We start from the raw sequence: 14,655 nt of genomic DNA, 5'->3' as shown, positions 1-14,655 counted from the left end.
GCCAATTTTTTCTCAAATTAAAGGTAATTAATATGCAAATCATTTTCACTTAATTGAACTTTCATCTGTAGTTTCTGAGGAGTACAGGGTATGTCAAATACATTAGGAGTATACCGTACACGTACATGTGGCATTGATCCTCAAAAATCCCAATAATTGGTGCTGTACTGTAAAAAAAAACGAATAAGTATTTATCCAAATTGGTCAATTTTACGCATTGCATATATTAATTAATTAGAAAATGGCTTTATTTAACATAAGACAAACAGTAATGTTTACCAACATACATGTACCTGTAACCACCACATCAGAAATTCAATCAAAGTCTACAGCTGCCAGGAGTCAGGACATCTTGTAACTTATTATAATTATTCTTTACTTTTGTTATCTTGATTGACAGGCTTCTTGTTGGAGTGTACTTGAAAGGCCACTTACACACACTGTGTTGGTTTGGGGTTTCAGGGTTTAGTTTTTTGATTCAACTTCAAGTCTTTTAAGTCATTTAGTCCTTTTGGTTTTTTTGGCATTTTTCCCATACCTTTTCATTAATAAATTCTTTTAAAGTCAAATATTGATGTCTGAGTCCATATTAATTCAGTTTCCTGCGACTTTTCCTTCAAAGATCCTTAGTTTAGTTGGAGTTGTTTTGCGAGTTTCCCCATAGTGCGCCATTTTTCCCTGTTACAACCGCATGGGTGATTTTGCAGTAAGGTAGAATGGCATTCTGGGAAGGAAAGGGGGCAATGTTTGCTCCTTTTTCCTTCCCACACTGCCTTTCTACCATTGTGCAAAATCACGTGTGGTATCAGCAATAAGGCTTATTGCCAAAAACAAAAGTTTTGCAGAGGTCAGTGACTTCAGAGCAACTATAAAACATGTTTCCATCAGGATCAACACTTGATAGTTCTGTAAATCATGGATCTATGCCTATCAATCATCCAACAAAACTGCCTTGTGCTTCACCTAGATCAACTCACGAGAAGACATTTGAGCGAAGGAAATACATGTACTTACCTGACCTACCTGATTAACCATGCACCTGTCTGTCAGTGTGAAACCTAACTTGTATCTGTATGATGCAGCTCGCCGTGTTGATTCAGGAATGCAGGCACTAGCGAAGGAACCGCCTGTGTAATGGTACACTGTACTGAAGTGCACTGTACATGTACAATGTGCCCGGCATTATACACACACCGACATTCCGCGGAAATCAACCATGTCAAATTTGGGTTCGTTGTCCCTCCATTTCAGGTCTTACATTATCAGTACAACCATGGAGGTAAGAAAAGATAAAATCAGATCAAGCCGAATAATTATCTTCCAGCCATGCCAGTAACGAAATCAGGTAACGGAGCTCAGCCTAGCGTGGAGGTAAGAAAGTCAGACGTACATGTACGATGATCACTCTCTCTCGACCAGATCCCCGTATTATACTTTTCTGAGGAACAAGGTCATGAAGGAAGGCCTACATGTATGTACTGTACATACATAAAAATATGACTGTCACAAAAGGTCCTGGCGTGCGATAAGATCGGACCGAGGGCTCACTACTACTGGTAGTTCCGCATTCTTGCACATATGTACATGTACATATTACAAGTACTGTACATGTACATGTACAAGTACGTGTACATGTACGTACATGTACGTGTACGTGTACAATACATGTACAGTACACTGCATGCCCCGGCGGACCTATGGCCACGTGTGCACAGCGCTGTCCGGTTTCTTCCAGGGCCACTCCCCTACTACCACATTATGAATAATGCAATACTTTTCTGCCTGGTGTGGGTGTTTCCTCCGCAAAAGTTACATATTTATAAAAAAATATTTTCTGGAACCCCACCCCCTCTAAACGTTTATGAATGATGGAACAGAAAGTTCGCCACATATTCCACCTGCAAATGGCCGTAACCACACGTATTGAATCTTAAAGACGTCTTGATGTAACAGCCGGACAAAAGGGAATTGGTTTTAGAGACGAAGGAGGATAGGGGTAAATTCAAAATTGAATGCGAATTCGGGCTTAATGAAGAAAATCAAACGGGTTAATAAAAAACTCGTAGGGGAAACAGCGCCTTCAGTTTTCCAGAGGAGCATGGACTTTCAAAGAAATGGGTGCACTATTCAATGCGTTTCCCCTCCTTCCTCCATGGTTTGACCAAACAGGAGTTTGAAATACTTTTTATTTGAACATAAAAACTGTGCCTAAGAAAAGTAATTGCAGCTACACTTTTATGACTTAAGATCTATATCCATGCATTAAATGCACTTTGATTTAGGAGGAAAAATAAATGACAGGTCTACTGAATTAGGGCAGATTGTGGGGTTGCCAAAATGTTAAACAAAAATGTTAAAACAATATAATTTCTTTTATTAAATTCTCTTTGTTGTTGGAAAACTGATTCTTTAGAGTCTAAGGCAACATCACAAATATAAGTAAATGAGGGTAGGAAAATTAGGACATGTTCACTTTTAGGGGGAGAGGAAACTCCTGGACAAATAATATTAGGAAACCCCAAAAATCGGGTAAGGATTGAATACACAGTCCACACACTGTCCTCCGGGAATTAATCCTTGGTCACACAGGTGACAAGCACGACAAGTATCATTGACTCCACAGTCTGCAAGTAACTTGGAATCATATTTATTTCGACAGAGTCTGCAACTGCAGGCGGATTTTTCAGATCCTAACTGGACGTGCAAACAACGTCCAAAACATATCACTCCTTTCAGGTTTCAGATGCTCAACATTAAATTCTAAAGTTGGGTCGGGGTCAAGTCATTTTCCATTCAAAGGCTATGGTTTAGTTTGTAAGTAAAATTTCGAGGTGTGGAAAGCAGCGTCCTGGATCCGGAGATGTTGCGCTTTCAAAAATAATTCAGCCAATGCTGTTTCAACAGGTACAATGATAACACTGTTTGAAATTCAAATGTAAAACAAGATTGTTCAAATATAAAATCTATTTTAAACAATGTTGTTTATAAGCCTTACTCAAGTAGCAAAATGAATTATGTTTCAACTTATTATTTAACAGCGCAGCTATTCTGGGCTTAATGCAGCATTTCAAATTTGTTTTTTCCATTTCAAATTGTTTATATGAAACGGTTTCAGAGTGAGTCTGTCCACTCAAAGCTTTTGTTTCTGTTTTGCTTGGTTTAATACGAAATCAGTTTTACTCCACTGAGAAATGGCGATCGCATCTATGTGAAATAATGTAGTGATAGCGAATCACAATCCACTGAACCCTGCCTCATTTGAATGGTGGATGTGCATCAGCTGACTGAATGACGGCAAAATTTCCAATCAGATTTCAAACTGAACTCGTCAAATTCATAATACAAACCAAGACTTCAATTTCAGTTTAGAAAAACTGCACAACCCCTCTCAAGTTTGGGCTTCAGAACCTGTTGTGTAACACGTTTTCTCGATTTTTTGGGGGAGGGGGTGCTGCTAGGTCGAAAAGGCTCTGACAGAGTATGGCAGATGATGATGCTGATAATACACGATGATTTTTCGGGCGGATACAAGGGCTGTCAAGACAATTATGTAGCAGTTTGAACAATAGAGGGCTCACTGTATACATGTAGATAGGCATGAAGATGGAAAAAGTGCCATTTTCTCCTTTTCCATTTTCTTTTCCAATTCTCATTATTTTATCGTCAATTTCTGAAACGAATTAAGGTGGTGTCTTATTAAAACAATTTTTTCCACCCGACAACTGAATTACCGTGACGATTTAAGCAGAATGGGTTAAAATACAATTTAGTTTTGTATGATCATTTTTGTTGAACTGTTTATAAGATAAGTTAAATTTTCAAATAACAATACTGACTGGTAAAATTACAAATACACGACAAAAGGCCGACCACATCTTTTGAAGGGTTGTGCGCGAAACTCCTCCTGTATGCACCGTTACAATTAGTGCTGATAGTGCTCTCTACAAAATCTCACTCTAAAGTTTATCCCTTTCAGCATGGGATATGTTGATTTTTTTTTGATTAACGAGGAGTGTACTGTTCAGGAATATACTTAACAGTTTGGCAACCCCTCGATCTGCCCTAATTCAGGAGGCCTGTCATTTATTTTTCCTCCTAAATCAAAGTACACTTAGTGCATGAATTTAGATTTTAGGTTTTATATTGTAGCTGCAATTACTTTTCTTAGGCACAATTTTCATACAATTTTATGCTCTTATTCAACAAATCAAAAGTATTTCAAACTCCTGTTTGGTCAAACGCGGTGAAAAACGCACTTATTGAAAGCCCGTGCTTTTGTTGACACCTGAGGGCGCTGTTTCCCTCAATTTTTTTAAGGCGTTTAATTTTTTTCTCCCTTCATTCATTAAGCCCGAATTCGCGTTCGATTTTGAATCTACTTTTCCTTCTTCGTCTCTAAAATCGTTTTATTTTTGTCCGGCTATATACCCAGACGTTTTTCAGATTAAATGCACGTTTTCAAAGAAGAAGCGACCATTTGCAGGTATGTGGCGAACTTTCTGTTACATTATTTATAGCCTATTTAGAGGGCGTGGTTCCAGACAAGTTATTGCATTATTCATAAACTCGGTGGTAGGAAGTGGCCGGGGAAGAAACCAGAAGTACCGTACACGCGTGACCGAAGTTCCCCGAGCGTAATGTACCGTACATTCGTGAAGTCATGCTTTTACTGATGTTAGGCCTACACCTTCATGACCTCGTTTCCCTGAAAAGTACTTTCCAGGGGGATCTGGTCATGCTGGTCGAGGGTGATCATCGTGCGTCTGTTTATCTACATGGCTGTACATATGCATGTACAGAATGGAGAACTACCAGAAGTAGTGAGCCCTGGGCCTCGGCACGGTAGGCATCGTAAGGCAACGCACGGCCCTTCGTGAAGTCATATCATGTACTGTTGTTAGGCCTACACCTTCATGACCCTTGTTTCCCAGAAAAGTACACTGCAAGGGGGGATCTGGTCGAGAGGGCATCGTGCGTTTGATTTTCTTACTTCCATGCTTCCAGGATCCACGTCAGACAGACATGACTGAGCTGAGCTCCGTTACCTGATTTCGTTACTGGGAAAAAATCATTCAGCTTGATCGGATCGTGGTTTAATAGTTATACATCATAGACCCGGAATCCAAATTCGACATGGTTGATTTCCGCCGAATGTCGGCGTAGTGTGTACATGTACAAAATGTACATGTACAAGGAGACACACGTTGTACAGCGCACTTCAGTATGACTATAGCCTAGGGTGTTCCTTCGTTTGTGCCTACATTCTGATCAACACGGCCAGCTGCAGGTATCGGCTGATCATACATGTTACTTCACACTGACAGACTGGTGCATGGTTAATCAGGTAAAGTCAGGTAAGTACATGCATTTCCTTGGCTCAGATGTCTTCTCGTGAGTCAGTGTACAAGCTGACTTACTTTTGAAGCCTTAGCTTGCACGGTACATGTAAGTTAGTCACCTTGGAGGAATGCTGTCATCTTGGTGGAGCACAAGGCAGTTTGGTTGGATGATTAATTTGATTCATTTTTTAGAGAACTATCAAATGTTGATGGAAACCAGTTTTACAGTTGCTCTTAAAGCAGCTATCAATTGTATGATGGACCTCTAGACCCCCGGGGCTGAAGCGTCATGTTTACAAATGGTGGGTCAGCCCGTGATGGTAGTGGTGGGGAAAGTATGATTTTGATGCATCAGAGAAAGGCTGAGGTTGTGTAAAGGGTGCGTCAATGTAGAGTCAAGGGACCGTCAAACAATACGTCCGATCTATATATGTGCAAACTCGATACTCTATACATGTCATACGGAGATCAAATGCTCCAGGAAATCAACCAAAAATTCAGCACTATCTTAGGTTTTACGATAGGCCTACAATATTACTTTAAAAACTTACGATTTCGCACACTGTAGAGAATGAATGCAAATGACCAAATCAAGCCCTACCTCCAAAACTTTGGGGCCTGACGTCCGTTACGCATCCACGAACCCCACAGAACAAAATTTGTTTGACACCCTCCGTTTTCTCGGTTGTGTACCACAGTTTCGTGGATTCATGGTAGCTTACCAGTACATACTTTCAAGTTATTTATGAAGAAAAAATCCAGCCCACATTATGCTGTTTGTCCAAAATCATGCAAGTAATTCCCGTTCTGTGTCTAGAATCACTTGGTTCATATGTGTTCTTGTGAAGACAAGCTGCGACCAAATGGTTGATTACGGCTGCGATCGATACACAAGACATGGGAATTGGCTGCAGCAGCTTTCCGTATGTGTGTGTCATTCTTAGCCGTGACTGGACCGACTGCTTGAAATGGCAGTTGGCTGCGACACGATGCAATCACAGGGCTTTTCATTATTTATGCCGAGAGGTAGGAATGTCAAGCTAGACCTCAGTGCATGCACAACAGGTAGAGTACCGATCTCACACAAACCTTGGCCCCACTCTACCGTTGACACGAGGGACATGACACTCGGAGACAAGAAGTTGGTAGACTCCCTACATGCACCAGAACATACTCTGACTCAGATCAGAGCAACGGCTTTGTCATATCATTGTATGGAGGGACAGTTGAATCTTAAGAACATACATGTACATGTATCATGAAATTATGTTCTTTTCAGATTCACAACTGATTCACGGACAAGAGGTTGGATTATTCCCTCGAGAAAAACTCAAACACTAATGAACAGTTTTACTGACAAAAATTTGAATTTTTGCTAATTACACTTCACAAAACATTGACTTATTCTTTTCCCATTCAGATTCTTAACAGGAGAACCTAAGATCATTGAGCAGAAATCCAAAGATGTGTTCAAATCAGCAGGTTATTTTTTCACCCTTATCCACTGAACATGAAATTCTTGCTTTCTGGTCACAAACAATACACGCACTGTTCCAAAACGGCAAGTAACATTTGACTTTCTAGATGAAATACACGTACATTAAGTATTATTTCCGCCAGGTCAGACAGTTGAACTATACGTACATTGTACATTTTAACCTCCAACGATAGTTTGACAGCAATTGAACTTTAATTACCACAAAAAGTAAAAAGTCACTGTTTCTTTTGGATATGAATTTATAAACAGTACATGAAGGAGTGTGTCCCCAAAAACCTCAAGAAAAGCTGCTTTCTGGAAGCCTTCGAATAGTCAAGGCGAATGTGGCGAAAATGAGTTGGCCCATGTGTTGAAAACAATCATGAACGTGTGCAGCTTACATAACGCTCCAACACGGTGAGCCGTTTGTGGCAGCAAGGCAGTTCACTCACGCTGGTCTCTCTTTTAGCATTATGTAAGCTGTGCGCGTACACATAGACGACCCTTCTCGCTACAAATGCCTTCACTTGGCCAAAGGCTGGCTTTGTGGTTGAATTAGGTTTTCTTAGCGATAAGGTGGGAAAATAGTATCTTAACATTATCCCTTTTTTCTGGTTTTCAAACGCACACATTTTTGATAGACTGTGAAGTGCTTATTGCGTGCAAATTAAATCCAAGAGAAAAGTACTGAGATTGGTGAAAATGAAGGCTAATTGTTTCAAAATTGTCAATTTCTGCTAGAAGTCATTTGAACATAAAAAGTTCTAGCTCAAACATTAAAAGAAATAATCTGAGTACTAAATCAATACATTGGCACCGATAGGAAAACCATCTCCAGACAAGTAGCTTGTATTTGTGTATAAATAAAAGTTAGAGAAATAAGATCACCAACGTACTTATGTATTGCAATTCTAGAAGGGCCTCGTCTCTGCAAAATTGTGCTGTATCATCCCTACTTCTTCAAAAATGACTCACTCCTTTCAATATGAGAACAGTATTTTAAACCTGAAAGGATTCAAAATTTTGAAGATCTGAAAAGTGTCTCAGCGACTAATTACCCTGACAGAATTGTTCTGTCGCTTTTGTCATTGTACACATACATGTACATCACATGTGTATGAAACAATCACAAATTGGTTGTTATTAAACACTGTAGTTCAACAAAGGACTTAGAATAAAAATAAATAGATTGCCGGTATGTTTCACAGGCACTTCTGGCATATGGCAAGGGATAGTGTGAAATAATATTGAGTTATAAATTGTACATGTACAAGCAATTATTGCATAAAAGACTGCCATGTACATGTATTTCTTAATAAACTACATGTACCTGGGCATAAAAATTTACGACCAATAAATGTTTTTTTTTCCTGAGATGCATTTTTTAAAATTAACATGTACACATCATAAAATGCCCACACATTTCTTGCCAAGATCTGAAGTATCTCAGATGCAATTAACGTGACAAAATTGTTCTTGAGCTTTGTTCATTTTACGAGTACATCACACATGCATGAAAAAAACCCAAAAAAACTGGTCCTTTAACACAATGAATTCACCAAAGGACTTAGAATAAAAATAAATAGATTATGTTTGGCAACTATGCACTTGTTGTGGCATACGGCAAGGGATAGTGTAAACTAATAATTTACACATGCAATGATTGCCAAATTATTGCCATGTACTTTTAAAAACCAATGAATGTTTCAACTAATGACCAAAAATAAGGTACATGTATCTACAAGTACATTTGAACAAACACAAGTACCGAAACAAACCACAAACGTAAGCGCATATAATGCAAGAAACTGCTTGCTTAAAGCACCATCAATAAATTGAGTGACAAGCCTGTTAAAATAAACAGCTCAACATGAACCTTGCACAAATATACATGTGCAAATGTACATGTACACATGTGTAAATATGCATTTAAACATGCACATTTGGCGCATGTGCTTTGTTTGTATGCACTTGTCGGTAGTGCTAACACATACATTTACACAAAGCTTATGTGCTAAATGTGCATGTTTATATGCATATTTTCACATGTGCATACACTTGTATAAATGATTCAAGAACTATACATGACTCAAAAACTGTAAAAAAAAACTCTATTTCATTTCAATCCATGACGATCAGGTCCAAAAGCATACATGTAATTTACATGGATTGACCCAAATGCCACGGAGTGCCAGAGGTCATTTTAGTTTTGAATTATTTTGTCTACTTGTACGTGTACGGGACACTACCGTCAATTACCATACCTACACATTGGGCAAAGCCATTTCCCCTTTGGAATTCGGTGCAAATTTACACAACCAAAATGGAACCACCTAATTTGGCACTGCTTGTTGTCGCACAAGACCATCTGCCCATACATTTCTTCCTTGCAAATGCAGAATACATCTTGTTCAAGATCAGGTACGGGTGCCTCTCAGCAATTCGGACAATACCAGGACCCTTTTGGCTTCCGAATGATGTTGACATATTGAAAATAGAACCATTGCTGCTTGCATGCTACGTTTTCACGGAGTACCATCTTTCCGAATCTACCACTGCAAATAAAATGAAGTACACATACAAGTTCAGTGCAAGACTCTGCATTACATTCCCATTAGCAGTCATTCAAGAATTACCACCTGCAAAGCATTTCACAGACATACAATGTATACAAAATGAATCTTTAATTGAATGCAAAGAAATTTGTAAAATCTCTGGGAAGAATTCGTGGTCAATTAATGAAAGATCTTATCAGATTCAATGGCACCAAAGGCTGAACCAATGATCAAGTTTAAAGACCACCCCTAATAGACACAGCGTAGACACAGCGTACTTATTCTCAGACTGAAATAAATCATCGTGCACACACGCCTCAGTTTGTCTTCTGGCCACTCTTTGATTTATTTCCAAGAACTCTTCGAATATTGCCAGAAACCAGAAGTTTTTTGGGCAAACTGGCAACAAAATTGCATTTTCATTGGGCACACCAGACCCAGCCATGAAACAGGGCACACCAGGCCCACCCAAAACACAGCCCCTTAGACCGTGTTAATATTCAGGGCACACTAGACCCTGCTACAAGTTTGGCTTACCAGACCATCATGTGTGTAATTAGGGCGCACCAGGCCCACCGTAAATATGGCACATTACGCCATCAAAGTTAGGCCACACCTGGCCCACCATTATACAACTCTAAACATGGCACTTTAATCCATGTTAATGTAACACATGTATAAGACACCTGGCTCACCATAAATACTGAATAACAACCGGGCACACCAAGAGTCATGTTACCACCAATTAATTAATAACTTTGTAGTGAAAACACTAAACTTGAATTATTAAATCTGCAGGCACCCAATGTTCCCCCGTTGGAGACTTGTGGGAGGAATGGCCCACGGTGAACATCCATGGAGCCAATCGAGTGCCTGTCACAAAACATCGAGATTACAGCTATAGTGCCTCCATTTTATGCTCTAGCAGCTGTAACTGGTAAAATAACTTTATTGGCCATTATAATAGATCATTTCTTGACAGTGTCTGTCAAAATTCCTGCCAAAAACTGCTTCTAAGTGCTTCAAAGTTTCATTTACACAATAACATGTTACTTAACACAAGATGGAGATGGGACGGAGGCGGGTAAACAAAAGTTTGGAAGTTGCGCTGTCTATTAAATCTTCACCCTATAAAGGCTTTGACAAAACTGACCTTAAATTACATTCCCTACATCCATCAAGACATACATGTACCTCCCATCAAGAAGATGTCCCATTGGTTAAAAGTTTTGTCACAGAAGTTCCCTTATTGGGCTAAATTCTCTAATGTAATTGGCTGACACATTATGCGAATCATTCAGTGGAGCCTTTTTTTTTAAATTCTGTGTTTTCTACAAATTTTCTGAAGACATTTTGATCAAGATACTTCCTTCCAATTCTACACATACCTGCAGATAAAGAAAGCTGGTAAAAAGCACCACCTAATAGTTCAAGTACTGTTCTGGCCTACATAAAAGTGTAGCCGGACAGGGGTGGTAACTTAATTTCAACCGGAAAGTTCAACCGAAGAACAAAGAAGAATTATGGCCGAAGGTCAGGCTCCATTATCCACACTGACTTTATTCATGGAGGAAGGAAAACAGAAGGAGAGAGCACAAATTGACTTCAAAGGGACAGTGATGGTCGCCGCGGTCGTAAAAACAGCGGTGGTTGGTCCCACTGAGCTTCTTATGTAAACACCTCCCTAATTCAATTTTCGCGCGGTCGAGCAGCTTTCGCTAGGAATCATGGGAAGGATTTTGCCTTATCAGTTGCGCGCATACGTATATATCTAGGAATACTACATCCAACATGGCTGCCTACGGACCGGAAGACTTTGTTTACGGTGATTTTGATTTTGAAGGTTTGAGTGATTTTTCCGATATAGCGGAGGACAAAATTGATTCCGTGGAGAATGTCATTACTGACGACGAGGAGGAGGATGATGGTCGTGAGTTTAGCTTTTGCAAAGGGTTACCGACAAAAGAAATGATCGCATGTGAAGGAACAAACTGCAACGTGGAGTGGTTCCACTATGCGTGCGTCGGCCTCACCGCGGCAACAATACCAGATGGCAGCTGGTTTTGCGAAAGCTGTCGGCCTAGTATATTGTTGTCATTGAAACCGAAAGACAAAGGTGAGTGTTAAGCATTTTTAGTGGGTTAATTTTTCAATCACAGCTTATTCAACTGTGTAAATGGGCTTATTTTATAGGCCTATTTGTAATCTTTTGTTCTGGTCATTAAATCATGTTCATTCACATTTGCTTTTCTCCCCTGCGAAGCTCCCTCCACATCTGGCACTGGATCGGGACATGGCAGTGTTGATGAGCTAGACAATGATGCTAGTACAAGTAAACAACAAGGCAAGCAAGCCAAACATAAGGTCAAGAAGAAGAGTACAGATTGAATATGAAATCATTGTATTAAGTTTTTGGCAGTGGATATTTACATTAGCCCATGGAGGAAGGAAAACAGTTTTGCAACATTCACCAAATCCTATTCTGCCGACGTGAAATTTTGGACGTTTTTCTTTAAAAAATCTGTCAAAGTCACAAACCAGAAAAAGGTTAAGCCTACACACTATTTTTTAAGAGTTGAGGACAATATTTAGAAAGAAAAATAATTTAAAAAAAAAGCTTGAAAAGGAGGTTTCAAACCTACAAGGGGGTTTGAGTGTCAAGATCTCCATATAACTGTTCTATCCATTGCACCACCATGACCACTATCGCAGCTTCACAAATGACAAATTCAGGAAGTAAGCTTTAAAGGCTTCTTGTGCATCAGGGCACTGTCTATGCATATGCCAGGAGGTAAGCATTTTGTTGAATGTTGCCAGGCAATAGCCGAATAATACACTTACTAAATTTTAATTCATGCAAATATGTAGCACTGTAGCAATTTTGATAATTATCCTTCCTCTTTGGTCATGTTGGTTCCAAGAATCCAGTGAACCATACTTGCTGTTGAGTGAATTTCTTTGTAGGTTTATGTATATAAACACATAAAAAACAAAGTACATGTCAATTTTTCCTGTACCAGTACTTATTTTACGCGTTGTTCCTTCGCCCTTTTCAGCAACCTCAGCAACTACCACGGATGATCCCAATAAAGGAAGCAAGACCAAGAAAGAAGAAAAAAAGAAGACGGATAAGAAAGGTTGGTCAAATCTGAATGCTGTCTTTGATAAAATGGAAAAAGCAGAGCATTTTGACTTTATTTTGTTACTTACATACAAAGTACCTAGACGGATGCGGATAAGAATTATTAAAATAATTAGGAAATTTTTTTCTTCAAGGTTCATTTTCAAGGCTTTTTGCTGCAATGCCTCACTTTCAGTGAGATCATAACTAGTGTAAGAAGTTGGACCACGATAAATTCCTTCCTGTAGACAATCTAGACATTCAAAATCGAATCTGTCCATTTCCAAAATTTCAGACCCAATATCATGCTATAGTCGATGTTCATCAAGTGCACCTCAGTTGTTAATACATGTAGTTGAACTTTTTCTACATGGTCATTCATAATCAAAAAGTCATGAAGTGCCAAGAGAAATTGTTAAAATTTACTGTCTGCTTGTAAAGTAACAACTTAGTACAAGTAAGTTTGTGACTTTGAAACATTTTGTCCTTTCTCCACAGCAATGGAAAGACCCACTGCTAAGTTCACCAAGGAGGATGCCATAGGGAATGCTGCTTCCTACTTCACAGGGGTTCTTTCATCAATGAAGGATCATCCAATGTTTAACCTGGGGAATACCACAACTCTGCAAGCACTTGCCGTGATAACACAGCTGCTTTTATGCATTAATGAAGCGCCAGTCCAGGAATTTTGCACATCAGCCGTGACTGCTCTGTGGTTCATCTTGGAGAGTGATGACAGCATGCAATTGAAAGAGCAAGCATACATGAACATTTGGGTCAAGTACCACCGACTTACGGGTGAACTCTGTGCAAAGTGGGAGGAACTACTCTGGTCAATTAAAATTGAACAAAATGGGAAACACATATATACCTCATTTCAGTTTTATTACTTGGCGTGTTTCAAAATCTGATGGAGGTCAGGAACGCAAAGGACGCTCCCAAGATTGACGAGTCCACAAGAGAAAATTGTCTTGACAAAGAAAAGGAGAAAGTTCTCCGGTACATAGCTGGATATGTTCCCTTTGCCCTACTGAAAAAATTGAAAAAGTACAGCAACACAGCAGCTATTGCATTCTGTAAGTTCTTAAATTCCTGGGAAGTTGCAGGTTCTGGATACTCAAAAACCTTTCTAGACTAGAATTCTAGTCTAGAATACACACGGGAGTGGATAGGCACTCAGAATAGAGGGGGTCTCTTTAAAGTGTTAGATGATGTCTATCTCTTCTTTTGAGCTATTGAACTTGTAAGTAGAGTGTTTCTCACTCACAAAAATCTTGTTAAAATGTAAGGAGTGAACATCAAAGCTGTGCTTGCTAACAGGATGTTTACAAATAAACTTGTTCAGGACTATTGGAGCAACTTGATACGTGACAAACTGAATGCAAATTCCTCTAAAAAACTGTTTGACATGGTGGTGAATTTCTACATCAAGATTCGCTGCAAACCTTTCATTAAGGTGTATTTGAACCTCAAGAAAATGAACTCAAAAAGCATCTCTAAGAAAGCAGAGAAAGCCCTGCGTAAAAACCTAGATGAAGACAAAGAGAAGTGAGAATTTTCAGTAACAACCTCAAGTATTCATACACTTTGGTACTGCTTGAACAGTGAAATTAATGTTACTAATGTTAGCAACTTTACTATATACATGTACATCTATGTACAAAAGTGCTATGAATTCCAACAGCACAGACTCTCATTATCTGGATTACACTATTTACTCTGAAATGTACCTATACAGACGAATACATTTTGTCAAAGCATAATACCTGTACTTCTTAAAATGGACCTGCTTCCAAGCCTTCCAAATATCCTTTCTGAGTAGAAGCAGCCCGTCAGCAGCCTTTACATTAAAAGATCCCTGGAATTTAAATAAAAATCCTTCAGAAAAATAAAAGGATGGGCATGGCTGTTTATTTGAATATTGTGTAATTTCACAGCATTCAAATTAACCTTTCGAAATTCCATAATTTGTATGCTTGAGCCCCTGCACATGTAATTTTTAGAGCGACATGTCCAGCTTCCCTGTACAAAAACCATATGTACTGTTTTCTCGACATTAGTCAATTTCTGCTAGAATTCACTACAGCCTTTGTTTAACTTCAGTTGGCCAAATGGGCTATTCCTGGATACACAATATGCAAGTCAACAAGATGTTCTGCAAGC

The 14,655-nt window shown here is 39.1% G+C and overlaps 1 protein-coding gene across 2 annotated transcripts; it reads left to right on the top strand.

Annotated features, from left to right (window-relative positions):
* The first annotated feature begins 4,570 nt into the window (after positions 1–4,570).
* On the top strand, positions 4,571–14,386 carry LOC110990248 (uncharacterized). Of its 2 annotated transcripts, none has more exons than XM_087138790.1 (6): positions 4,571–5,354; positions 10,170–10,308; positions 10,766–11,487; positions 11,635–11,735; positions 12,428–12,508; positions 12,991–13,172. In XM_087138790.1, exons 3-6 carry the CDS (start codon positions 11,163–11,165, stop codon positions 13,033–13,035), a joined length of 552 nt encoding a protein of 183 aa, XP_086994916.1. In that variant the 5' UTR covers positions 4,571–5,354; positions 10,170–10,308; positions 10,766–11,162; the 3' UTR covers positions 13,036–13,172. The 2 variants fall into 2 exon arrangements, with proteins under 2 accessions (XP_086994916.1, XP_022110832.2); XM_022255140.2 differs by having other exon boundaries at positions 4,574–5,354; positions 11,635–11,715; positions 12,991–14,386.
* The last annotated feature ends 269 nt before the right edge of the window (positions 14,387–14,655 follow it).

This window comes from Acanthaster planci, linkage group LG07, assembly GCF_054643075.1.
Source record: "Acanthaster planci isolate LZ-2023a linkage group LG07, COTS_SCS, whole genome shotgun sequence".
NCBI lineage: Eukaryota > Metazoa > Echinodermata > Asteroidea > Valvatida > Acanthasteridae > Acanthaster > Acanthaster planci.
Note: the sequence above shows the minus strand (reverse complement) of the source record. Positions and strands in the feature narration are given on the sequence as shown.